The sequence below is a fragment of the Lingula anatina genome, chromosome 2 (assembly GCF_051362555.1).
Source record: "Lingula anatina isolate TDL-2025a chromosome 2, LinAna3.0, whole genome shotgun sequence".
Lineage (NCBI taxonomy): Eukaryota > Metazoa > Brachiopoda > Lingulata > Lingulida > Lingulidae > Lingula > Lingula anatina.
Window position 1 is genome coordinate 41184299 of NC_141768.1, and position 26343 is coordinate 41210641.

Here is a 26343-nt window from a genome sequence, read left to right on the forward strand (position 1 = left end):
CTACTATACAGAGCTGCTCACCTTTTTCTGAAGGTGGCACATTAATGCACAGTTACAAAATGGCAATTGGTACAAAGGAAGCAATCTCAGAGGGTTGGCTTCCTCTCACTTCCCACATTATTATGTTGGCTACAATTCCGCTAGCAATATTTCTTTTTTGTTTTTATCTTCACATATATGTGGAACTAGATTGATGTAATAAACCCATCTCTTGTGCTGATAATGACTCACTGCTGGGATTAAAAAGAAAGCCTTGTCTCCTTGAGAGACATATGACCACCAGACGAGGAGAAATTTGAGCCAAAAAATTACTTTGTGAAAGACTATAAATATGGAGTTCCCAGGAATACATATCAACGTGTTTCTAAAATGCCTCATTAGCAGGCCTCATCACCAGGTGATAATTCCTCTTCCTGTATCCAGAAATAATTATTAATAACGCCACATAAGGCTTCAGAGTAGATATCACAATGCTGTCTTGTGTTCAAGCAAAGATCAATTCTCTGGGTTCCGTAGCATATAAAACATGGCAGTGCCACATAACTTGAGCACCTTGCCAGTGAAGTGTCAGGAAAGAAAGGTGTGACCTGTGCTAGCTGTGGCATGTGGAAGTCAGCATCTCACCTCTACTGTCATATATCATACATCATCACACAGCACTGCAAAATCACACACATACACTCTCACAGATAGATTTCAAAGTGGAGAGCCTAGTTTACAGCTTCTATGGAACGTCAGAAACACACGATTTCCCCCTCTCTCCTTGTATTTGACTGTATCATTGAGATTATATTTGCCCCGTTCACTGTAGGCAGTTGACCTCCATGACACCAACTAGCCACACACACAACTGAGGTTATCACCAAAGGAAATGAAGTACCTTGGTCTGATTTATGTTTTTATTAATTTTTGAAAAAGAAAAAAAGGGATTCTCTTTTGTGATGCAGACAAAAATTGTAACACTGGCTTTCATTCATGCACCAGGAAGGTTTTTTTTTCAGTTCTCCTTCATTTCCCAGTCAGGCAGCACACAGCAAAGTATCTTTTACTGCTATCTCAAATACTAAATTGGAAAGATTCAATTATTCAAAAAAGACTGGAAGAGCATTGTTCTCTTGCCAAAGAATGACCCCTTGCACTGACCTGATATTCAACAAATGCTACCGGAGAACCTCCTTTATTATGCATCCTTAGTCTACAGTAGCCATGGAAACTGGAATGAAAACAAAACTCTTTAGTCTACGAGCAAGTGAAAGCAGAACAGTCTCAATATACAGTTGTCAGGAAGACAGCAAGGAATATTACCAATTTGTTATACATTATACAATATCATACATCTACAATAAAATGTAAAAATCTTTTAAGAAATTATATTTAACAAATTTGCATGTTTTTCATCTAACTGGAATTACAGATCACATAAAAAAATTGTTTCTTGCCCAGCTTCTGTTAAAATTAAAATTACAGATCACATAAAAACAAAATCAATCTCCATACACTTTACACAGTCACAACACTTACTTTTGAAATAATTCTTTCAGCTCCTGTTCTGAGCAGAATTGTCCGAGGTTAGCCACAAACAGTGTGGAACAAGGTGCGTTCGGGGAAGCATTCCCGTTACTGACGGGGCTCCCCAATACTGGGCTGGTAGCGAGATGAGGATGGGGTATTGCTGACGGAGTCATCACGTGGTGAGCCAGTAGTGGAGTCTGATACTGGAAATACAGGGCTAATTAACATAACAGGCAAAAAAAAAAAGCAGGGTTAAAGGCACAAAATCTAAAGTATGTCCTTTTATCGCAAAATTTTATACTCTTGGAGTTTTTAACACTTGGTTGCTTAGTCACCAAGGTATACCATATCCAAAACTAATTAAAGATTTATGACCCATATTTTTAACCCTTTATGCTCCTACTTTCAAGTTTTTGAGGTAATCTCTAAATGAAAAAACAGGAAATATTGCTGAAATTTCTAGTGAATTTATGATTTTTTTTTTTTTTTTTTTTTTTGAAATAAAAAGGCCTAACATGCCATTCAGGCCTTTAATCTTAGAAAATTTTACAAGATGTATGATAATTTACTGTAACATTTACCTCAAATAAGGTTGCAAGGAAACATTTTGTGAAACATTTTGTGAATATATTAAAACATCACTTTTGCTTTTCCATATTAAGATGGTTAAAATCTGTGAAAGGAGAGATGCCAGTATTTTTATGATGTTAAGCAGTGGCCAGGATAAAAAAACTGACAACACTATGCTATAATAAATGTAGATAAATTTCTTGTAGAAAGGCAAAAAGTTTCCCCTTAATAGGCATTTTGTATCCAAGATCCTGAAAACAAGATAATACTGTGAAAAAAATCAAGAGTGATTCTTTTCTCCTCTGCTAAAATAATCCCATTCCAGAAAAAAACCTTAAAACTTCTTATAGTAGCACTATTCGAAAAAACAAACTATAATTCTTCACTCCCTGGTGCATTTATCCAAGGTTAAAAAATGTTAAGTGGCAGTAAAAAAGGTCCTTTGCCTAAGGACTAAAAGTTTAATATAATGAATCAAGCTACCAGTATGCCTTTTTTCACCAAATAATCAAATTGACACTTAAATTTTATGTAAGACAAGAATTGCTCCTTTAATATCATATTACAGAAGTAAATAAACTCTTACATATGAATTGCTGACTTGTGTGGCAAATGAGGGATGCTGAATGAGAGTAGGATGATGAATCGAAGCCGCGGTTGGCAATTCGTAAGCTGCTGTTACAAGAGGATGTGCCGCCCATGCTTCTGCACCTGGTAAAAACGCAGCACCTAATTCTTCTGGAAACAGAAAAGATTGGACACTCAAGAACCACTTATTTAGACATCACAAGGGTTAGGCCTTAAACAATGGAATATTTATTACTTTTCTTAATAAAGACCATAAAATAAGGTTATTCTTATTTGTAATACATAACCACACAATACTATATCATCAACTCCATACAATTTCAAAGTTTTAGCAGGCTACTAGTAAAAGACTAAGCTTCAGGTGTAGTACATAATAGCATTGTGCCAAGTGAGTTGAGTACAGTGCAGTATCTGCCGTGATAATTATCATCATTAGTTGATTCCATATAGAACAAAGATTAGCACCCACTGTGCCTTATATCATGCTGTTTAACAATAATGCAGAAAAAGCCGAGGTAGCACAGACAGCACTAGGAGTCCCAATTAGCACTACTTTGACATGGCATGGAGTGAGCTTGCTTCATGCTGTGACCAATTCCTCTCCCATCAGAACTCAATCCTGCAGATCCGGGATTGCCAATGCTGGCAGCTCATATTCAAGCTCTGGCATCATTGGCGATATTGAGACAAAATGACTGCATTGTCCAGGCTAGCAAACATCAGGTGGAAAGAGATCATCTTTCACCTGTGCTTTTGCTCTTTAATCTGCAGTGGTGACACAGCAAAGCCACAATATCCCCTTGCCGCTTGTTTACCGTATGACGTACAAAAAAAAAGAAGACCCTGGAAATTTTGATAGGCTGTCAAGGCAAACAGCCAAGGGTCTCATTACTGTCTTCTAAAATAGTTTCCACTGCAGGTAAACATACAGAAGAATAATTTTCATAATAAGAAGACATTTTCATTTTTGTAAATTCATGTTTTTTTTTTAATTTTGATTATTGAAAATGAGGTTTGAACACCCTTTTTTTTTTTTGCAAAAGAAAAATCAAATTTCAGATATCAGATCTTTAAAGTGGTTTTTAGATATCAGATTTAAAAAGTGGTTTTCATAGGAAATGTATATCGAAACAGGTGTGGCCTTCCTAATCATACCCCCCCTTCCACTTCCACTGCCCCTAGAGCCACCCTCCCCATCCAAATTGTGTAACCAGTGCTGTCTGTGACCAAGGCATGCTTAAACAATGAGGCATGCACAACTTACGTCCAGTTAGAGGATGGATTATAGTTGGGTGCGTGGCTGCAGGTTGCGGTGATTGTTGCTTGGGCTTGGTCACCTTGGTGTTACTCTTGGCAAACTCTAACCTTAGAGTCTGGGGGAGATCAGGATCGAACCTTACGCCCTGCTACAAACAGCACAACATTACATAAAAAGAGTTTTGGCATAAAGTACGTGTTGCTTGAAGGATAATGATGATGATGATGATGATGTTGATGATGGAGAAGACACAGTCAGTGCCGAGTTATGTGGTGCCATATGGTGGTGCAATTTCAAGCTGTGATCCGATTGGTTGAAAAAAATCAATCTCTAAAAAACAACTCATAGACAATGATAATGAGCCATGACTCTGGATTTGTTGTGTGCTCAATGCAAGGATCATAGTAGCATAAACTGTCTTGACACTGTGAGAGACTAGAATAAATATCGTGTGTGTGAGCAAAACCTACCTGCAAGTCTTGTTTAGCTGTTTCGGCAGCCACCCTTGACGTGAAGGTCACAAAGCCTACAGGCTAAAATTAGGAGAAACCACATTAAGTGTACATTCATGTATTATTGACATTTATTATTACAGACAACATGAAAGGAAGCTCTAGACACATTTAAAGGAAGACAATAGACACTAATTACAACTGAATAATCTCAACAGATCAAATGAGTTACAAATTATCGAGGCACTGAATGGCAGAGTGTGTCTTTTAATATTAAAGTATTTATTCGCCATTAAGGATTACATGATAAAATAATGTTTGCAGTAAAATATAAATATGTAGATTAAGAAAATCCATATACACTTTTCAGTTGGGAACAAATAGGTGTTTAAATCAAAAATAAGTAAACATGTTTTACTTTGAAACAGTTTCTCTCACCAATAAATAAATAAATAAATATATAATTATTTGTACACGATTAATGCCAAATAATCTACTTTCGCCTTGTGGATATAAACAAAACAGGTTTGTATTTCATGAAATTCATTGTAAACTGAAGTTAACGAAAATTTTGTTGAATACCATTCAATTTTAAAGCCAAAGGGACATATGCAGCTTCAACACATAGGGGTTCTCATGCAAGTCAATTCTGTGAGATGGTTTCAGTAGACAGTCATGGTCAGATATCTTTGTCTATTCAATTAATGCATAAATATAGTGCACTCAGGGTCAAAGTAGATTTACTGCTGGAATAATCTGACAATCATTACTGTCTTCTGAAATTTGCCTTTGTTTAAAATGAAGGGTGCTGCTAATCCATTCTTATGTTTGACCACAATTGTTTTAAATAAAAGGTATTTAACAGGTTTTATCATTTTTTAGGGACTGAAGTCACTGGGTTGAAAAGCACAACTGTACCTTATCCAAATTAGGTAGAAAAAAACTAAAGATTCTCAAAGATAGATGAAGATAACAAAACTTATGTATAAATTCAAAACCAACTCGAAGAAAAAACATTCTGACAGCATTTTTTCCTATACATAATATCCTGTATTTATGTGCACAGAATGTGTAATTGTAGAATTATGGGGAAAAAAACAAATTTCATGGTAATTTCATCCTAAAATCAACTTTGCATGCATATATATATATATATACAAACATGTCTTGTTATCCATATATCAAACAACCTTCAATGTTAAAATAAAACTCGAGGAAAGCTCACTTAAAAATCAATACCCATGACGTATAAAAATCTTAAATCTAAAAAAAAATGGGTTTGCATTTCACGACTTTTTTACCAGTAAGCACATATACACAACAGACTTGCAGCACCTCATTATTCAAATGAGACCAGTTCAAATTACCAGTCCACATTTATTGATCTTAAATGAAAAAGATTAGCCCAATCATTCTATTTTCAGCAGAAAACGAGAAAATCCGCTTTCTCATCCCTCCATGAGCTTTGAAATATTGAATTACAATCAAGTATCAGGGCTCTTGTCTGTTGTGCATCAAAGCCTCATCCAGTGTACAAAATTGCCTCTCCTAACGTTTTCTTGTGATGTTGTTAATACGTGTCTTGCAGAGTGTTGTTTTGCTGAGTCATCATGTGATAACAACATGAAAAAAAAGCAACAGTTCTCATGTCGGGTGGTGCAGATACTTACTGAAGTAGTTTTGCCATTTTTGTTGGTGACTTTTAAAAGAGAACCTTCATAACCCTGCAAAACGTGAAATAAAGTGCGTGAAAGGTGATGGTGCTCAAAGCGGTGTGCTGATTGTTCTAGAACACCCGTGATATCGGCCGTGGTGATTTCGGCCATTGTGATGGTGGTCTGCTGCAGTCGTCCCCCTCGATTGCAATTCCCTGTTGACAAATCTTGGTGAATGGAGGTCACAGTAAATGATCCCCATGATTGCTGGGAAGTCTAACTAATACATGGTTAGATGGTTACCAGAAAGAGGCACCCCAAAAGCTGACCACAACCTTACAACACAATCTGGACGTGCTACTCCCTCATTGTGAAAAATCACTACTGAAAAGCAGTCTGTCCATAGCCAGTTTTAGAGCATTAATCCATAAATCCTGCCATTAATATCTGTTGAGCAAGGTTACCTTAGCATTTAAATTCTTTGCTCTGTTAGCTGATGGAGTGGCTCTTGTTATTAAAGTCCTATAGAAAGCTAGTATGATTATATAGAAAATACATGAGTTAGGAATTTGTTCTGATAGATAATCATGTCATACAAAATCAAGGAAATGGTGTCATTTTTCTTCGTGTGATACACGACTTCATCCTGTGGCATTTCTGCGTCTGCTTCATAAGGTCTGAAAATGCATGCAAAATGGTAGCCATCAGAGAGACACAGACCTTCTTACTTACTACCTGCACTTGCAAAAAAAAAAAAAAAAAAAGAGGCAATTTCTGCCCATCCAAATGACTTTTGCATCCAAAACATGTACTTTCTTACCAACCACCAAGGAAAATGAGACTTGGCAAATTAGCCACGTATTTCTGAATGAGTCTGATGCAAATGCTATTTGTCTGTTCCACTTAGGGTTTCCAACTGAGTTTGTATGCTCCATCTTTACAACTGATGGAGCAATACCTAACATTCTGTGTGGATGAAAACAATTACTATTTTGTTACACAAACATCTTTTTCCATTAGTAAAAAGCCAGGGGGCATGTAATTCCTGCACTGGCAGATAATCAGCTGTGCTATCCAATGTGAATTTGAACAAGTTCGAAGATTACTGTACAGTGGCATGTCTGAAGTACAAAGCCACGTGAACATACATTTTGTCTGTTCTTTTTCTTTTTTCACAAGTCCAGAGGCCAGAAACGAGACATCAAGTCGCATAGATCTGCATCCGTTTGACAATTAAACTGCGTTGTTTTCTAGCTGAAGTCCAAGTAAGCTACATTTTGGCACAACCTGAGAATAGGATTACGTAACCCAGGTGCATGTGTCTGAATACATATATGTAAAAAAGCTCTATTGTTTTCTAGAGTGCAGGTAGCAGTACGATTGTCTGTGGTGCTCTGGCGTGTTAATTTTCTCTGAGTGCAGCAAAGCCAGCAAAGTGGGTGATACTCATGCAAGCACCCGGTTACTTACAGCATTGTTTTTGAGGTTACCCTTGGCCATTATTTTTAATAGAGAAGATTCATACCCCTACAAACAAAGCAGATTAGTACTAAAAAAGGCCTCCACCAGTTATATACACAGTTATATTAGTACAAGATACTGAGCCATGTTGGTAATACAGGTGAAACCCACTCAGGGCTCCCTCGGGAACGCACGCCTTGGAAATAAGACAAGGTAATCAAGGTAATGGAAAAGAATGCCAGGTCATCGCCTGAGAATTAATTCTCAAAGAACATCAATAGTAATTTAGCTTCAAATGAATAAGCTGTAATTAACACTCAAAAACATGAAACCAAGTGATATCTGATTACTAGATTACTTTACACCTGAGAAAAAGTTCAATATGTAACAACTGGGACGGAACAGAGAAAATCCAATAAAGAAAGTAAATGTTCCAGAATACAAGCTCTAAAAAACAATATATTGTATCTGATTGTAATAACATCAAACATTACTTCCTACAGCACTGCTATTGCTACTTCCAATAAAAAAAAATTTCAAAAACAATTTTTCCAGTTAATGATCTGAATGGTAGTTTATATAAATTCACAATACAACTGCTTATAGTTTATTCTTAATTGTATGCCTTCAACATGCTACCAGTTTGAAACACACAAATACTTACCTTATAAGCTCTGAATAACAAATACAATTCCCTGGGCTTGGCGTCCATTGGTAGTCCACTTACAAATAATGTCCGCACCTGCGGTGGGGAAAGAAAACATTGGAAAATCAAAAGCTGATAGAAAATTTCAACAAGAGCATTGAACAGTGTACAATGAGCAGTATTTATGATATTCCAGCAAGCCCCAGCCTCTGTTATTCAAGAGCAGCTTATTTGTACAGTTTAACCTTTACGTATCCCCAACTCAAAATAATAGGCAGCCAATTAACTGTTAAAATTTGAAATTTTTACTGGCACTTTTCAGGCATCTATTTTTCATACAATCATGAAACATGCATGCTACATTTGTAAAGAAAACAGCACTAAACATGAATCAATTCAGGAATGAACACTTGAAATCAAAATCAAATTAACCTTAAGGCTTCTCCACAACTTTTATTATTTAAAATGGAGTCTCCCAAGATAGTTGTAGAATGTGGTTTCCTAAATGGTCAGTTGAAGCCAGTAAAAAGTGTTGTAACATGTGCAAACATTCCAAAGACATCTTATCAAGCAATGCATCTCTCTTGATAGAGCAGATATAAATGGCAGGAGAGCATTGTAAAGATGCCTACAAAGGTTAGCTGACTGGGAGAGCAAAAACTTCTGGTGCACTGATGCTGTTTCAGTTAAAATACAAAACTTCGAAAGCCAAACTGCATCCATCTTGGAGGTTATCTCAGTGACAAGCTCTGCCCTTTGCATGTGTGTGAACCTCGCATGTGAGCAGAGAATATCTGCAACAGACGGAGACTTTTTTTCTCCTGCTCTATAACTACTCAACCAGGTAAAAAAAAAAAACAGGTACATGTGCTTGCTACTTCAATAAGAAGCACAGGTCTCTTATTGAAAAGGAACCATAAACTGAAAACCAAGCTGATTGTTACTTTGTCACAGCAGAATGACCTGACTGTAGATGGCAGACCAGGTGTAGAGGTGCTATGTCACACTGTAAAGAGATGTGATACTCTGTGGGTGGGACTGAGGGTATCATAATGATCCTGAAGGGCTGTCACAGCTGATATATTAGCCAACCATATATAGCTTAGATATATGGTTTATAAACATATATGAGAGAGAGAGAGAGAGAGAGAGAGAGAAGTAGCCTGAATGCAACAGAAAATTCCCTCCATATTCATACATACAACACTTAACATTATTGTGAGTATCAGCCAAGATCTGATGAAATAATTATAAATATCTTATGGAATTTTAAAGTAGATAGCTTAATATTTCAAAGAATACACATCTGTTGCTGGTAAACAGTCTAATATATGTGGCGTCAGCATCAGCCAAGATACGATAAAATGATGATGAATACCTGAGGACAACAGAATGACAACTGATCAACAAATGTCTGTCAGTGTCATCACTGTGATTGAGGCCAATTAGTCTTTCAAACAAATATCCAGAGAAACTGTTGAATATTTTAAAATACCTACTACAAAATAAACCTAATATCACCACCCATGAATCCACACCCTCCCTTCCCACTTCCTTTACTCCAGCTACAATGTACTGATCAATGAAGGCTTCACTTCCTAGCACACTTGTACGTGATCAATAGAACAAGTAGCTAAGACAGATTTCATTTAAAATTAACTCTGACAGACAATGTCTGTGAGAGCCTGCTAATTGCAGACATTCAGGTGAATGTGTTGAGGTTAGGACAGTTCAATTTCTAGCAATTGCCCTCCTCCCCTTCTCACTGCCATCTCTCCCTGTGCACGGAACAATCTTATCACCTCCTTGTCATTTATTACACCTTTATCAGTCATCTTACCAGCCTGTAGTATATGGCCTGCCGATCAGCTGAGATAAACGAAGATATGATAGACAAGTTTGCTGAGATAAACGTACACAGAAAACCCCCAAGAGTGCCTATGAGTTAGATGGATCGACCATGTGTACATTTTCAAGCAATAAAATCTCTGTTTTGACTATCAGATTTCATTTATTTGAATTCCAGTCCTGTCATTGAGATGTCAATTATCATGCATGCTTTTTAACTGTTAGATATATACTGGGTGAGAGTTCACTAATGTGTATAGGAGTAATGAACCATATTGTATCGCTGACAACTGTTAGGAAAAAAAAAGATTGGCAAAAATAAAATTGATATATCTTAAGCCTAAGGGCTTACTTACATACACGCATACACTGTTTGCTAATGTGATTAGTGAATATAAAACCATAACTGAAAACCAATTTTTTACAGGTTGCTAGGTCTAGAAGGTAAGATATCTTACATCAAGTATCTTAAACATAATTTTCTACTTTGAGCAACAGGGAAACATGAGGGGTATGACAAATGTCACCAAAATAATACTGTATGTTTGGTTTTTTGAAGTTTAAACTAAACAAAAGTAACTGAAACATTGTTACCCATGTAAACGTATATGTTTATGAGAAAAAATATCTCCTAAAAATTCTCTGTAACAGTATAAATTTTTTTAGTGGTCTCTTTAATTTAATGTGACATTTCAAAACCACTGGTGGAACCAAGGGCATATGATTGGACATTTGACAGCTCGGCGACTATTCAAACTTGGAAAAACACCATTACAATTCATTTGGTTTGTTCAACCTCTCCCAGCCCCTCCTGCGTGTTGTATATAGTCAGACCTGTGGTATTATATATCGTAAATGTCAAACCAAGGCCAACAGGGCCACCAAGTTAAAATATTTATTAATCCTATTCCATTTACAATTGTATCAATGTTATTTTCTTTTCAAATGGTACATATTCAGCAAGCAGTGTTGTTTTAAGCGTGCGTCTGGATTGTAGAAATGTGTGGCAATCAGTGAAGTGAAAAAGTAAGCTCGGTTTCTATGCCGTCTTGAGGCTGTGCAGGTACCTAACACCTGTTACAAACACAGTCTTGCAAGGGTCTCAATGCAAATTAAATGCAAAAACACAAGTCTTTGTTCTGGTCTGTATGGAGGCATGATTTCCCCCAAGACCTTCAAGAAGAGAAAAATCCTCACAACTTAAGACTGTTAGAGTAAGTAGAAGGGGATTACGTCTGACCACGAATACCCCACAATTCCACAGTGAAACGAAAAAAAATTTTTCACTTGAAGCAACCACTGTTATGCATTGGTTTGAATTACTCGAAAGGAAGCAGTTAATTTGCTTCCACTTGTATTTTTCCCCCAGAAATGTTACAGCCAAATTTTTTAACTTCCAACTTCTTCATTGAGTTACAATGCCTACGTGAGAACACATCAATCCAGACGATTAATTTTAAGAAAGTTCCGATACCTTGGGCGACCCTCCAGAAAACACTTTATCAGTAAATTTGACAAAAGCTGTTGTTAATTTATTGCAACTCATTGTTTCGAAGGTGATGGTTCAAGTTACTTGACATACTACAAAACAGGACGCAATGCATAACATGAGAAAAAGACAGCAGGATTTCTTAGATCATAAACTCTGGGGCAAAAATAGGAAAGTAAATGAAAGGTCTTGGGAAGAATGTAACCCTCCTGTTCACGGTTTCTAATAATGCCAATTGCTCTCCCTGTAGCAATATGGCAAATGATGACATGGTCTGGGTCAATAATTTCCCCTCTGCTGGAAGGTGTGTACCCCTCAGCATCTAGCATCCAAAGGCAATGTTTTCCATAGTCTGAAAAACTTAATGCCAGTGTCTCAAACCTATGTTTCTGCCAACCCTACCCTTTTTGGCAATTGCTGCCCAGTTGCTGAAAGTAAGGGCAATGTTTCTTCTTGCTAGAACAAATATTCTTCTTATTTGTAGTGAAAATATCAGCATCAGCTTGTACAAGTGACTTTTATTATAGCTTGGGTTTGAGAAAGGTAAAGTCAACAATGAAATAGGCACAGCCTGGAGCCTGGGGTGTCTTCCCTCATTTCCAGAATTATTCTTGATTAGGGGCAACTGGAGCCAGAATTGTGTTCTAGGGGAAACACAAGGCTGACATTAGGGACTCGACCATGAGAGCAGTTTTGCTGGAAGCCTCGGTAAGAATTCTAAGCTGCTCCTACCGGGCTGCACACTGAAACCAGATGTATCTAAGTCAGAACTGTGAGTGGTTGGGAAAGAGCTGCTGAAGGTAGAAAAACAATCAAACGGCCAGCACCCAGCTACCTTAATGTAGGATTTAATATGATTATGTAACCTGTCTACAAAAACAATCACTTAAGAGATTCCTGCATTTACAAAAATAAAAATAAGGTTTCCTTTACTTTTGACACAACCTTAATCAAATGTGTGACTAATTTTGCAAATATATATATGTTAATGAAGTTTGAAAATTTAGTATTAGATTTTTAAAACATCATTTATGTGAAACATGCATACACTAGTACATGCAAAAATATAGTCAGTGGTGGACTGAAAATCTTTATGTCTACATTTTTCCCAAAGAAATGGACATAATTGACACTTGGAAAACTTAAAATCATCAACTGAGCTCTCTTACTGTGCATAGCCACTCAGTTATTGAGCTAAGAGATAATATTTGGAAAATTGCCTCCCAAACACTGAATCCAATAACGAACATCTTCTCATCCCACTATCTTCCCTTGTACACGTGTAATTCAATTTCTGCAAGCACCAGTCAAGTCAGTCGAGGAAAGTACTCCACTTAGGAGCTCCGACTAGTCAATCCTTCTTCACATATTTGCAGAGACTTTTTGGTCAATATGAAATGTTAGTTTAAACTTGTTAGGCTGTGAACTGCTTAGCCAAGCTTATGTACACAGGGAACAGGGGTTACCGTGATTTACACAGAGTATTTCCACTACAATCTCCTCACCTCTTGTGTATCTTTTTTTATTATATGTTGTTGAAATACATGCAGAAATCAAACAATATCAAGTAGTCATAGGGCATGAAATAGGATTACACATGTCTGTCACTGTGCAGCGTCTGGGATCCCAAGAGTCTGGCAGCATGCTCTGCCACTTCCACCAAGACAGGTGACAATTGTTTTAAATAATGCATTTTATATAGCAGCCAACCCTAAAAAAACAGTTCCATTAGTAATTGAGAAGTTGGGAGAGAAAATGGAAGAAAATCAAATCTGATCTAAAAGCGGCATAATAAGTGACCTGGAACAAAGGTGGCCTATTCCCATAGCAATTGTTGAGTTCCAGTTTGAAGCTAGGCTAGTGTTGCACTATAATCGTCCTACCTTAGGCGAGAAAGCTACCTTGGGCCCCAAGCCTCTTAGACTGGGAGGGCAGAGTTTAAGTGTTCAGTAGCTGTTAAATATACTCAGTAAGGACAGAGGTATACATGTACTTGTTTTATTTCTGATTTTTTCTTCTGGAGAGGAGGGGTCCCTGCCAATGTAACAGTGCTAGATGTATGACAGTGAAAACTTGATGACACACCACATACACTAAATAAACCCCATCAACAGATAAAATTCTCTATTTGCAAATATCCATCATTTCACTTTAAATAAAACACCTGATAAATTGCACTTTGTTCAGGATTTCTGCACCTCTACTTTTGTTCTTCCCTCAATAAAAATTATCTTTTCATCTATAATAATTTAATTTAATTTCATTTCATTGTTATACAGTAGAAAGAGATACTTTGTTCCTGACAGTTTTATTTGTCTGAAGTGATAAAGTATTTGTACTTTAACATAAGCACTACTTTTTATAAGAATTATCTTATCTTGTTACAACTTCATTAATTAAATTTCATTGTTCGTCAAGGAGATGGTCTGTTTTTATCAGTTTATTTGTTTAAGTTGATAAGAAAATGTTCTTATTTGTTTGCTTTACCAGCAGCTTATCTTGAGTAAGATTATCTTTTCAGATTGTTTATTGAATCCCACTGTCTCTAAAAACTAGATATCAGCCTATGAGTATCTACATGTACACATACATTAATGTAACCCAAACAAAGGTTGACGAACTCAGAAATAAATATCTCAGACCCGGATTCTTGCATCTATACAAACAGATGTACATATTTCCCATTTTCTCTTGCTCTTTACAAATCTCAACATCTTCAAGACCAGCTCTGAAACCTACGCATTTCTTTCAACAGTGATAAATATCAAGAGCATGGCAGTTTTAGATAATAACCTATTACTCATCTGCTTACTACTTATTTCTTTCCCTTCAAGGTAACATAGATCATTTCCCCGTGTGACCTGTGAGAGGTGCTAATAAGAAATAGATTACTTTGGATGTGGAATGGGAGTCACATTTCCATGGAAATGTATTCTTTGTATCACAAATAATTTCAGAATAAACAGATTATTCTTGAATAAGAAACTTTGCCCTGTCAACACTTGATAAATATTAGATTCAGTGACTTTAGATAATAACTGAGTAAAGGGATCTCGTAGGACATCTCTCATGACAGAATCTTTTTGTATTGCCAATAATTCAGAATACACAAATGGATTGTTATAAAATAAGAAGGTCAACAAGTGATCTATATATGTGTGTATGTACATAGACATATATACATATTAATGTATTAGATTCAGTGACATTCACTAATAATTCTGCACAGGGCTCTCGAGACATTTCTCATGACAGTGGTTAATAATTCAAAGGAAATATGTTATCGAGTATTACTGTCTGGAAAACAGCAAGACAATCTTATTCTTCATCCATACAACCAGCCCTTTCCACAATGGGACTGTGCCTTGTGAAGGTGATCAGTGTTTCAATTAGTAGTCTTTTACACCAAGGACAATGTCCAAGAAAGAAGATGGGGGAAATATTGATCTCTATCTCCTTTACACTTGCTTGTGACAAATTGCATATGGCTGACAGGAGAAATTATAGGAAAGGCAGCAACCCTAGCACTCTAATCACTTCAAAGTAATGCCCAATTCCAGATCTACTTTCTGAAAAAAATTCTCCTCAGAGTGCTTCCACACCCTTGTCTCTCATGAGAGAATGCTATTTTCCTTATTGCTTATTGACTGCATTTTTGCAAGGGCAAGTGGATCCACTTCTCACAGGAGATTACAGCAGAAAAAGCAATGATATTCGGAGTGCAGCCCATATCAAAGCTCAATCAGCAAGATATGATTAATTAGCTGTGTGTGTGAATACAATGCTCTTTGCAGAAATATTCCACTTATTAAGGATTTGATACTTTTTGTTTTATTGTTCACTGAGCAGTGTTCTGCTCTCGGAGGAAGGAGAGGCAATTGATTTACAGGAGAGCTCAGAGCTCGGCGATGCTTAATAAGCAGACTGCAGTCAGGTATACGCCAGGTACAGCAAGACACTTTGGTCAGGAGAGCTGGCGTGACAACACATATGTGATACACGGTTTCCATGGCAACGGTGAAAATTATCATAAATGAAAGTTGTTATGTCTTATCGAGAGTCCTTATATTTTCTATGTGAGAACGGAGAACAATAGCACCAGCAGCAGTGCTCACTTGGATTCTCCCCCCCCCCCCCCCTCCCCCACTTCTCTCCTCTCGTCACTGCCACCTGCCATCTAACTCCTGTCTCCAGGGAGGTGGAGTAGATTCTGTGATTCCATTGTTACTGCCTTCATTACACACCATTACTGTCCATTAAAAGAGCTTCAAGGCTATTTGACCTAATTTTCCATCTATTACAGGGTAATTAAGGTGATAAAGAAGTAAAGAACAGATTTAATTAAACATCTCAAAAACTCTTGTACATTCATTGATTGTTTTCATTTAATATTTATTCCTTAAATAACTGTTCTTTTTTTGTTCTCTCCTCTAACCACAAGCTGTTTGTTTTGGAAAATCATCATCACCTACAATTTGTGCTTGGGGAATAATAAATAAAATACGAGATTTTGAAAATAATAAGGGATATGAAATAAAATGGTTAGGCCTAATTCCTATCATACTCTGGTTGCAGCTGTATCTGCATTACCTGGAGATAGCTGACATATTACAGAGATCGGAAGCAAACACACACACAGCAAAGATTATGCAGAGAACCATAAATCTCACATCAACAGGCCACCTCTCTACACAGTGGCTGTGAACCACTAAACTATCAAACTTACAAGTAATCAAAGAGCCTAAGCACTTGATGGCGACAAGCGAGAAATGTGCCACGCTCCACTTACAATGTATTTACAAAACACATCTGCTCTAACAAAACTCTGGACAGCAGGTTTCTACTTTATTGCACTGCTAGTGTCAAAATGAGCAGGCTGGCAACTGTTACCAATTGGATACTTATGCCCAACAAGCATCTGTCTGTCAAATACTAACCACCTTTTATAAAATCAGTTTGGATTTATTGATGACAAATATACATCTAAAGGGCAAGTGTTTTAATGTGTAAAAAAGTTCAAAGTCACCTAAAACTATGAGATTTTGAATAGTTAATCTGTATTCATTATGGACTCTTGGCACACGTGACAAGGAAAAACCGTCATTACAACTTATCAACAATTGTCATATAAATTGTCTGATCCTTCCTCATCAATCCTTCTCCCTTTCCACCACCTAGACCTCTTATGGAAAACACGTCTTCAGTTGAAAGCACTGGGATGCATTTATCAGTATACTGTAAAAAAATCATCTGTTTTCAAGTAAAATCAGATGTTCTTTTCTGGGGGCTGGGACTGCAGCATGCTCACCTAACCAAACAAAAATCTCACCTTGCTTCAAGCTACTATGGTACATATGAAGAGCGGAATTCTCTAATTTTATACAATCGTTTGAAGAAGGGTTGAATGTCTGAGCATATCAGCGATTCAATTGACTCAACCTTGGAATGCATCACCCATCAAAACATGCTACAACTTGTAGATTTAGTGCTATTTTCAAAACAAGAAACAGCAACAGTTCTTTTTTTTGGTTTTTGTTTAAAAGTTCTCTCTCACAAAGTGCATCAGGTGTGTGTGAATGACTCCATGCTGAGCTTTATACCACTCGTCAAGATGTCATAATATGTAGCTGAGTTTGTTATATGGTTCAGTAACAAACAGTGCTAGCGCTAATTCTTTCCCTTCCTCTCTGGGCGAACCTCCTGACCTTCACCATGTGCCGTACTGTAGCCTGGTGCCACGCAGCAATCAGGGGAGATGTCTGAGTCCAACTGGGTTTGCATAATCCCCCATTACATGGATGACTTCCACAGGCTCACTACTTGTCAGACCAATTAATCTGTTCTTTATTTAACTGTTAAACGCAATTCTGAGGATAACTTTATTACTGGGAATATTCACATTGTTCACTGTCATTTCTCTGACAGAAATCAGGGCAAATGTGGCATTTTCAGACAAAATACTACTTTTTGTAATCACATCATTTTTTTAAAAAAAGGGTCAGTTATGAATAATAAATATGCTGAATCAACAGATGGATGTTGTATTCCAGTGCAATACAGGGGTTAGCTATACAGGATAGAGGACTTCCCATCAATGCAGAAGTCTGCTTCCTCAGGCTGTGGCATTTCAAAGATTTTATCCTTGCTGTTCTAATAACAAAATTAATTCCCAGCCAATTTATCTGAAAGGAGATTAGTGAACATATAGATCTGCTGTTGAACACATTTCCCAAATCAATTTAATCTGCTGTGCCATGTCTGAATCACTGCCACGCAGTTCTGAGGCATATCAAATATAGAAAAATACACATCCACACATAGAACTATCTACCTACAAGACTCACCTCATCTGTAGGGTAAGATGGTATTTATTTATTTATCTTCTATTCATTTTAGTTCCTGCTTTTTTACTGACACAGCTGGAATCCAATCTACAGCAAAAATATAGGCAAGCGAGCCAGTGAGTACAATATGGAAAAGCTAAGGTGAGGCCAAGCGTCCCTCCTCAGTTCTCTGAATAATTATAATAATAATACCCAGTGGGAAACCAAGTTTTAGTAGCAATCTCCATATTACTTGATGCACCTTCCACTATATGTATTCTTTTGACCCTTAGTAAAAACAGTCCCATCAAGTTTTATTAACAAAGACAGTCTGCATTATTTTCTTATTAACCACTGTGGATATGGATGCATTCCTGGCCTCTTCTGCCCATATGCCACGAATATTATATTTGAGGTTTTATTATTAATGAAAAATATATATCTTAAATTAAGTTTATTGGAGCAACAGTGCAAGTACCCTCAGTTAATCATGGTGTAAGGAGAAATGCAAGCATTAATGAGAAACCCTGGAATTTCAAGACCACTTGAGTCTATACGGAAATTCCTACATAAGATAAAGGAAATGAAAGCTATATGACATTTTTTTACTGATATCCAGGAACTCTTTATTCATTCACTAGGTAGAATTTCTATTTCAGTGCCGGACTTGTGGCAGCACATTGTAGGCCCAGTGAAGCACATGTAACTTTTGTCATCTGATCCAAAATCTTCCATCTGTTCCAGGCCTCAGAGCTACTGTTGGCATTTTCCCTCAGATTTCCCCTGCTTCGCTGTGAAACCAAGTAGCAAAAGCTACTGCCTTCACCTCGCTTTTTCATTCAATTCAAACTATTTTTAGTCTTCAGAAATTTTAGACTTTTCACCTTTTTATTCAGTATCAGCAGTATAGATCTAGCTCTGCTAATAGTCTGCTTGTAGTTTCTTTTTTCTTAATTACAATAATCCAGGCAGTTAAATCAACTTAGTCTCAAGCACTCCAATAAGTATCCTTAGCATATTTTATCTCAGATGTCCATTATTAGCACATCATATCCACTCAACAATTAATCAGTCAATAGTTTTATTAAGTGATATGTTGATTTAACAAGCACCTCAAATATTGAATTTGTGATTAAGGTACAAGTGATAGCTGCAAATGGCTGTGTACTTTAACCGCCAAATCACAGCATATCCCGTCCAGTGGAAATAAAAACCACCTCCGCTTGGCTTTCCACACTGCTGACCAAGTTACACTACCAACATGTAACATGATCAGGATTATGAATACATCTATATCTGTTCTAATGCATCACAAAACAAGTTTGATAAATTTCCCCTACAATGTGCCAAGAAAGCTAATCTGCATAGATACGCAAAGCAGGTAGAGGCAAGTTCATTTCAAAATGTCTCCCAACGTTTTAAATCACAATAGCCTGCAGAAAGCGTCTTTACACCTCTCTGGGTCTATTGTTGCAACATTCAAAGGTGGAGCAAGCTGTATTGCTGCTCTCACCTTCTCAAACTGGTAGGATGAAAGTAATAATTGACCCTTAGAAAACATGAGGGTCTCGACTGAACCACGGCTTACTGGAGCACCGAGGCTTCCATACAATACTGGTGGGGGCTATGGATGAAATGGATAGTGCCCAATAGTTGAAAGCTGGGGTTTTATGTCAACACTGAACACGTTTACTCAGCCATACACAAGCTAGACCGAACCAGTCAACCATTCTCTGCTCCCTCTGTAAAAATATCAATCCCGTTTACAATCCAAACAAGTCTACAATAGGCAAGGACTGTAGAAATATTTAGACTTGCAGTTCCAAACATGCAGTATTATCGGTCATATTTATGTAACTACAAGAAATCTGTTAATCCCACAGATTTGGGGGCTTATCCATTGAAGTAATTTCTCTTATTTGCTAAGATTTAATACCTGGCTGCTTAATGAATTGTTACTTAAAATATAGAGTTAAATTCCTCTGGATACAACATGGAAAACCATTCCACCCCTTTGTAAAATACAATTTAAAAAATATCATAAGAAAATTGAATTTATTAATTTTCTGGAGGTAGTTTCTCTTCCTATTCCACATGCAATGTTTCCTGACCACGATATACCAGCACATATCTACCCAAAGCCTTTCCAATTGATTATCAGATGATTTTCTTTAATTTCCCTTGGTGCCCCTGATAATCTTTCCCTGTCATGCTACAGCATATGCTATAATTCTCCACACCCCCTGACTGAGTCCTGATTAATAATTCAACTGTGAAATCTAAATACATCATAATTAAAAGACAAGACTTAAGACAGGTAGCCAGTACCAAATTGGTGATCAGAAAAACTCAGGAAGGCAGAAGTAACCCTATTACAGCAATCAACTGTCTTCATTAATATGATATTCAGCTCTGGTTTTATATTGGAATGCTTCCTTTTTCTTTATATTGTGGCTGGAGACTTTAACAGGTGCCCCGTCAAGAGCTGTCAAAACCCTGAGGTGGCTTTGAGGTGGCTTTGAACGGAGCTGAAAAGGATCATTGAGTCTGACCTCTAGCAAGAGATGTCTTGTCCCCAGCTACCTACTTCTCTCTGTACTCTCATTGATTGATTGGAGGACTTCAGGGAAAATTAGAATGATAATCAAGGCAACTGCAGAAAATTCAATTACAAAATTCAGTCGGCACAAAAGTTACCGTCCAGATTTCCTGTGGAGTTCTTTCCCCAGTGTAGCCACTAGTTTGACTCAAGTACTTGTCAGAGAAGGCACAACTGTTGAAACCAGCATGATGTTTGCTTTTAATCAATTTTATATGAATTTTTTTCCAACAAAGAAGGTCACTACATGAAGAGACAGCAAAAATAAAAATGTACTTCTCTTAATCTTGACATGAATCTTACATGTCATCCTTTGGAATTTTGAAAATCAGACCACGCCAAACATATGTAGGTGGGGTAGCGGTGTCATTAGAAAGACGATCTGATGAAACCAAAGCTTATTATTCTTAGAACACCTTGACAAGATGGATCAATACTTTGCCTTGTATGAGAAGCAAGATCAAGATAGCCAAAGATGGGTGCTGTTAGTGTGCTACATGGGCCTATTGAAACTGATACAATGTTGTACATATTGAAACAATGTTCTAATCACAACCTTTGAACTGCTTTATCTTATCATAGAAGGTTAGCATTCTTACATACATCATGGCTTAGATATAGAATAACAGAAGAGGTCACAATCCCAGCCTTATCTAGCTTATCACTTCCTGAGACAATCTAAATCGTAAAGTTTCACACTAGACCAAGGGGCGAGTACTTGGACAATTCAAACGGGACATTCTTCAAATTAAACAATGGGGTCGTCATCAACGGTAATGATAAGGCAAGTACAGAGGTCTAATTCCTTCAGTATTGAGACGGTAGGAAACCTAATCCCGTATATTGCACATAACAATAGCCAAGCGGTGCGTGTCTCCGTCACGTCAAAGTCAGCGCCGCCGGCCAAACTGCACGCTGCGACAGGGTATTATTTTGATGAAATATATGAGCGATCATTAGCTTGGGGCTGGGCACACGCAAGGATCTTAGTGCATTCTGAAATAAACTCAGGGATAAAATGACAAAAATGATTATGCGAGATAAAAATAAATAAAGAAAGATAAAGTCAAGAAGGATTTTTACCTCTTCTTCAGGTACAGTGTTTACTGAATCCATGCTCTGACTGAGTGCCATGGAAGTCTCGGTGCCGAGACCAATACTGTTATGTGCTGTCATCTCTGAAGATGTCTCTCTCATTCAGAACCTTTGACTTGGAACACAAATTATCTTCTTAGTCAACAGAAACGCCTCGTGAGAAGAGGGGATTCCGTAGCGCGTGCTTGGTTGCCGGTGTAGTAGTGCAGTGCCGCTGCTAAGGTGCCTTGGCTGTTGGTGCAGAAATACGTGGAGTGACAGGAGTTTTAATTACCAGTATCTACATGCAGCAACGCCATTCGTTTAACTAAGTGTCTGATCCGAGGGAAAGACCACTTGTATTCACGCGAAAGGAAAATCCGCGACTGCTTCCAAGCCACAGTGTTGTTATTCTAATGCTTGAACTTTGCACACTGGTGTCACGTGACTTACCCGTCATTCATCTCTCTTGACCCCTGCCCCCGACAATCGCCGAAAAGATTCTCGCAGGGGGTGGAAGAGTGAAATGCCGCCTGGAACTACTGCAGCAAATAGACTTTATTAAAACATCATTAAACACATCTACAGCAGCGGTAAAGCAGGAAAAAAGCAAGCACTATATTTTTTAAGCTGTCGTTGTTGAATTACACTTTAATTTGATTGTACTTTCTTAGCGCCGAAAAATAAACCTGTAAATATTTAATACCGATTCCATCGACGTGTAATTGCAAAAGGTTAATATTTCGGTTGCATGAGTGTTGTTCAATTACACGCAACCCCCATAATTATCCCCGCAGAAGCGAGGAAATTCCTGGGGCCCTGATCGAATGCAAGGGTAGATTATTGCGATTGGGTGTGTTTGGGTGTAATTATTAATTCAAAGTTCGTGGGTTTCTTGGCGATAACCAGCATGACGCGCCCCAAAAACAACTACCACCCCGATTAGAAATTTATGATTCAAGAACCTCATCGGAGGAGAAATGCAATACAAAATTAATCTTTTCACGAAAAATTGTTATATGTCTACCGTTACGCGACATTTTCATGAAAAATAGACGATTAAAACAATATTATTTGTAGTTTGAAGTAACGGATAGGTTACATCCATATTCAAGGAAGCTTTTCACGTATAAAGTAAAACTTTTATTCCACAAATTACTTTGAAAGAATTTTTATGTCATAAGATACACTTCAGAAATTGATGCGACGCTCTTTACGCCAACTTATAACACTTTTTTTCACATTACCTTTCCAAACCTCTCAAATAAAAATATTTAAAACTTTTATTTCAAATTGGTTAGAACAACACTTTGTCCAGAAGTACTATAAGTCGACGAAATGCCCGAATTGTTTGCACAGCACTGATATGCTTCGGTTACATGTTTCATTAACATCTTTTTCTGTAGAATGCCAAAATCAACGTGGCTTTTATTAGAGGTTAGCGTGAAAATGATTTTAATCAGAGATCAAAAACCCTGCTGGCAAAAACCCACGTTCGTGCTAACAGAAGGAAGGTGTGCCTGTCCGCCTGTTTCTATCGTTGCGTTGCAAACGGTGCCAGCAAATTTACAGTGTATAAACATCCCCACATCTTGACAACAGAAAATTGCAGCTACCCGCTGTACCCTCTATACAAGTGTTGTCAACAATTTTCAAAACTAGCCATGCTTTCTCCGTGGTTAAGCCCAGAGACGCGCCTATTACAGCAGGTAATGACGAGTCTCCTCGTTAGCCTGTCAAAATTTTACACGCTGCCAACAAAGCTCGTCACGAAAGCCATTCACTCGGCCTTCTCTTCCCCGTCGCGATAATCACACCGCGGCGAGCTGGGGCTTGACAGCTCAGAATCGGGGACCCATGGTCCATCATATATATTTTTATTATTATTTGATCCGTCTGATGATTGGCAGGTTTCGTTCTCTGTAGGTTTTGGCAAGTTTGTTAAAATTCGACTGTTTATAATGAAGTAACTAAATAACGCAGGGTAAAAAAAGTTAGGGCCTGTTAGACATTAAAAAGTAAAGTTGGTCTGGTATTTTGCCACCTCAAATGTCAATAAAACATTTGGTAACGCCCATTACTAGGTCAAATTACTCTAGTTTTAAAATAATTTTATCCACAATGTTCGAACTCTGGAGAATAAAACGTTGAATTCGTTCAATTTTAAAACAAGCCCAACAAAGTCATTTTTCATTAAAATGATTTCTACACGTTTGTGTTATTGAAATCCATGTTTAAAAATTAAACGACGGATTTTTTAAAAATATCGCAATGCAATACACTAAGGACTAGGCACATTTCCAAATAGGGATGCATTATACATTCATTTGCAGTTATAGATAATGTTTTCCGTTTTAAGGAACTAAATAAGTTGCAAAAGAAATATCTTTAATGTCTCCTTTCAATATCTATTCCCAATCCTACAGACATTGCCATGGATATTGTAAACTCTCTGGCCACAGAGTGCACTAGTGTGTTACAAAATTATTGTACTGCACTTGAATACGGAATTTACTTATATTTGCTAATAGTTTAATTTTTAAATACTATTTTAGAAGGCCCTTTTATCAGAGGGTAGATATTGTAAATGTTCTAACAAACCTCGGTATGTAAAATAGATTTTGATTTAAATTCACGACAGACATATTAGAAAAAATAAAATAGACTGGTGTCTCGTTTATATATCATCATGCCACATACTATTAGCATAGTATATTGAGCAATATCTTTTATTATATTTCTCTTTTCAGACCTTTACTGTTTACATCAAATCAGGTTGGGTTGCTAAGAAAGAAATAGGCTGACACTCATTTTGTGACTACGTATTCCTGTGACGGCATAAGTTGGAGAGGATATTGGATTGGGTTTGCGCAACGGAGGTATTGTGTTCAGGTATTTCCATGCATTATTCCGGGATGTCTTTTCCAATCTCACGTTTCTTTTCATCAAAACAATGGATAATATATATGCATTAGGATGTACATCGTTAAAACGCGAGGGTGGGTTTTCTTTTCAGAATGCGACTTTGCATGAATGGAAAGAGCGATTTTCTGAGGAACATGCGATCTAAGAATCCAATTTCATAAAAGACATTAGACTCTAGGGAAGCCACATCAAGTTGCTCTCGTGTTTATCACTGATGAAAAATAAAACACGGATTCTCCTTCCTTCCCTCTCTGTCTTTTCAAACTGTCTCGCTTCCCTCTCCAAGCTGTGAGAAATAGACGACCATTCATTTTCTATACCTTCACGCCATTCACTGGCAAATCAATATATTATTATTAAGAATCATGTCCTGTGAAATTACAGAGGCAGTCTTTCAATAATCACCTAATGGCAGAGGTGATGGAGGAGGATCTTTTAACCCATGTCACTCCCGTATGCCACTGTCATCACTCTTCACACCACTGACCATAGAGTGCCCCACGAAATGAGAGGATTTCATAACACATAATATGACCGACATGACACCTTGGAGGTGGGGGTGGGGGAGGCGGGGGGGGGGGGGGGGGGGGAGTCTTGAGAAGATCGGCTGCACAACCTGGAAAGATACAAAGTTATGCGATTCTGACTGAAATTTCTTTACAAGAGTAATGTTAGGGAAAACGCGATCTCCTAAAAGGTGTGAAAATGTTCGTAAAAGATTATATATGAATGTTTTTATAATTAGTTTTTGTCATTTAGTCGCGAAAAAAAGGGGGGGTTGGACGTGAAGAACTCGTTAAAATGTCAGATTTTGATACAATTCTCGATCTTTCCTGCATCACAAGTAACGTCCAGATATTTCTCCTAGTAAAGACGCTAAAACCCAAACGACCATACGTTGTGAAAAACACTTCTATTTCTGTTATAGAAAACCTTTTTACAATTCACGAACCCTTTTACATTTAAAATTTAATAATCTTTAGAAAAATCATCAGGTAGCGAGTTGCATAGGGCACGATCACGTTTTACATTGGTAGAAGGGGAGTCGTGTCGTAGGTCAGTGCTTGCACTAAGTACAGACCCTGTCAAGTGACATAATAGCCAGCACATTTCACCACTGTCAGAAAGGGGCGTAGCCACTTTTTTTCGAAAGACGATATTTTGCATGATTTCCAACCACTATTTATCTTTGATTCGGGAAAATACTGTTAAATGCACGAAGCGACGCTGTTACTAGTTTAAGAGTGTGGCTGCCGTGTTTAATTGTCTTCAGTACACCTCCATCCTCACTCTCTCTAGATGTTAAACAAGTATATACTGCTCCTCGTCAGCTTAATAGATCTTATACGTACACATAAAATTAACCAGAGAAAGCGAGGTGGTCTCCAGCTTGCAAATACATGTTATGCAAGTTATATTTTCCAATATATAAATTTTAATAAAGTCGGAATTAATGTGAAATGTGTGTCTTTTACAAACATAATAAAATATTATGTCAGTAAAACTGGAAAATATCATCTTATCTTTCTGAATAAAACACCTGTTGCTTTGGAGTGTTCAGCAGTTGCAATAACAAGTAAAATAACAAATAATATTCCCTTGAATAACCTTCAGCGAGACTATTATAATGAAAAATGAGAAGGATGAAATTGCATAACCCAACATCTAATGACAAAGGATGTAATTTTCCAGAGGGAGATCATACACCTCTTGTCGTCACTTGAGTGTGAAGATGAGACCGACTGGAAGATGAAACCACAAAGTAAATGAAAACCTATGAAAGTGGTGAAGAGTTCAAATCCTGGCTACTTGAAGACGTGTGTATCGTGTCGCCATTATTAGTGCTCACTGGTGAACTGAACAACATCAGTGAGACGACATTAGCACCTGTACGAAAAACGTAAATGACAACAATGCACTTAGCAACCTGTGCAAAATTATAT

The 26343-nt window shown here is 37.4% G+C and overlaps 1 protein-coding gene and 1 long non-coding RNA gene across 11 annotated transcripts in view; one reads left to right on the forward strand and one right to left on the reverse strand.

Annotated features, from left to right (window-relative positions):
- LOC106181061 (protein couch potato) overlaps positions 1-21921 on the reverse strand; it is a 25523-nt gene extending 3602 nt beyond the window's left edge. For 3 of the 10 annotated variants that reach the window (XM_013565357.3, XM_013565365.3, XM_013565323.3), the window contains exons 1-8: positions 21485-21921; positions 8161-8238; positions 7506-7562; positions 4399-4461; positions 3935-4076; positions 2669-2820; positions 1522-1715; positions 1144-1213 (exon numbers count right to left, since the gene is read on the reverse strand). In XM_013565357.3, the coding sequence (XP_013420811.1) occupies positions 1144-1213; positions 1522-1715; positions 2669-2820; positions 3935-4076; positions 4399-4461; positions 7506-7562; positions 8161-8238; positions 21485-21598 (870 nt within the window). In that variant the 5' untranslated portion in view covers positions 21599-21921. Of the gene's footprint in view, positions 1-1143; positions 1214-1521; positions 1716-2668; positions 2821-3934; positions 4077-4398; positions 4462-6050; positions 6105-7505; positions 7563-8160; positions 8239-8574; positions 8782-21484 lie in introns of those variants that run through there. The other 7 variants (XM_013565382.3, XM_013565390.3, XM_013565373.3 and 4 more) reach the window with 5 other exon arrangements.
- Positions 12034-24461, forward strand: LOC147763700 (uncharacterized). The gene is made up of 3 exons (XR_015332742.1): positions 12034-12187; positions 17876-17964; positions 24226-24461. It is a non-coding gene; the product is annotated as an uncharacterized LOC147763700 (long non-coding RNA).
- Positions 24462-26343: the final 1882 nt, after the last annotated feature.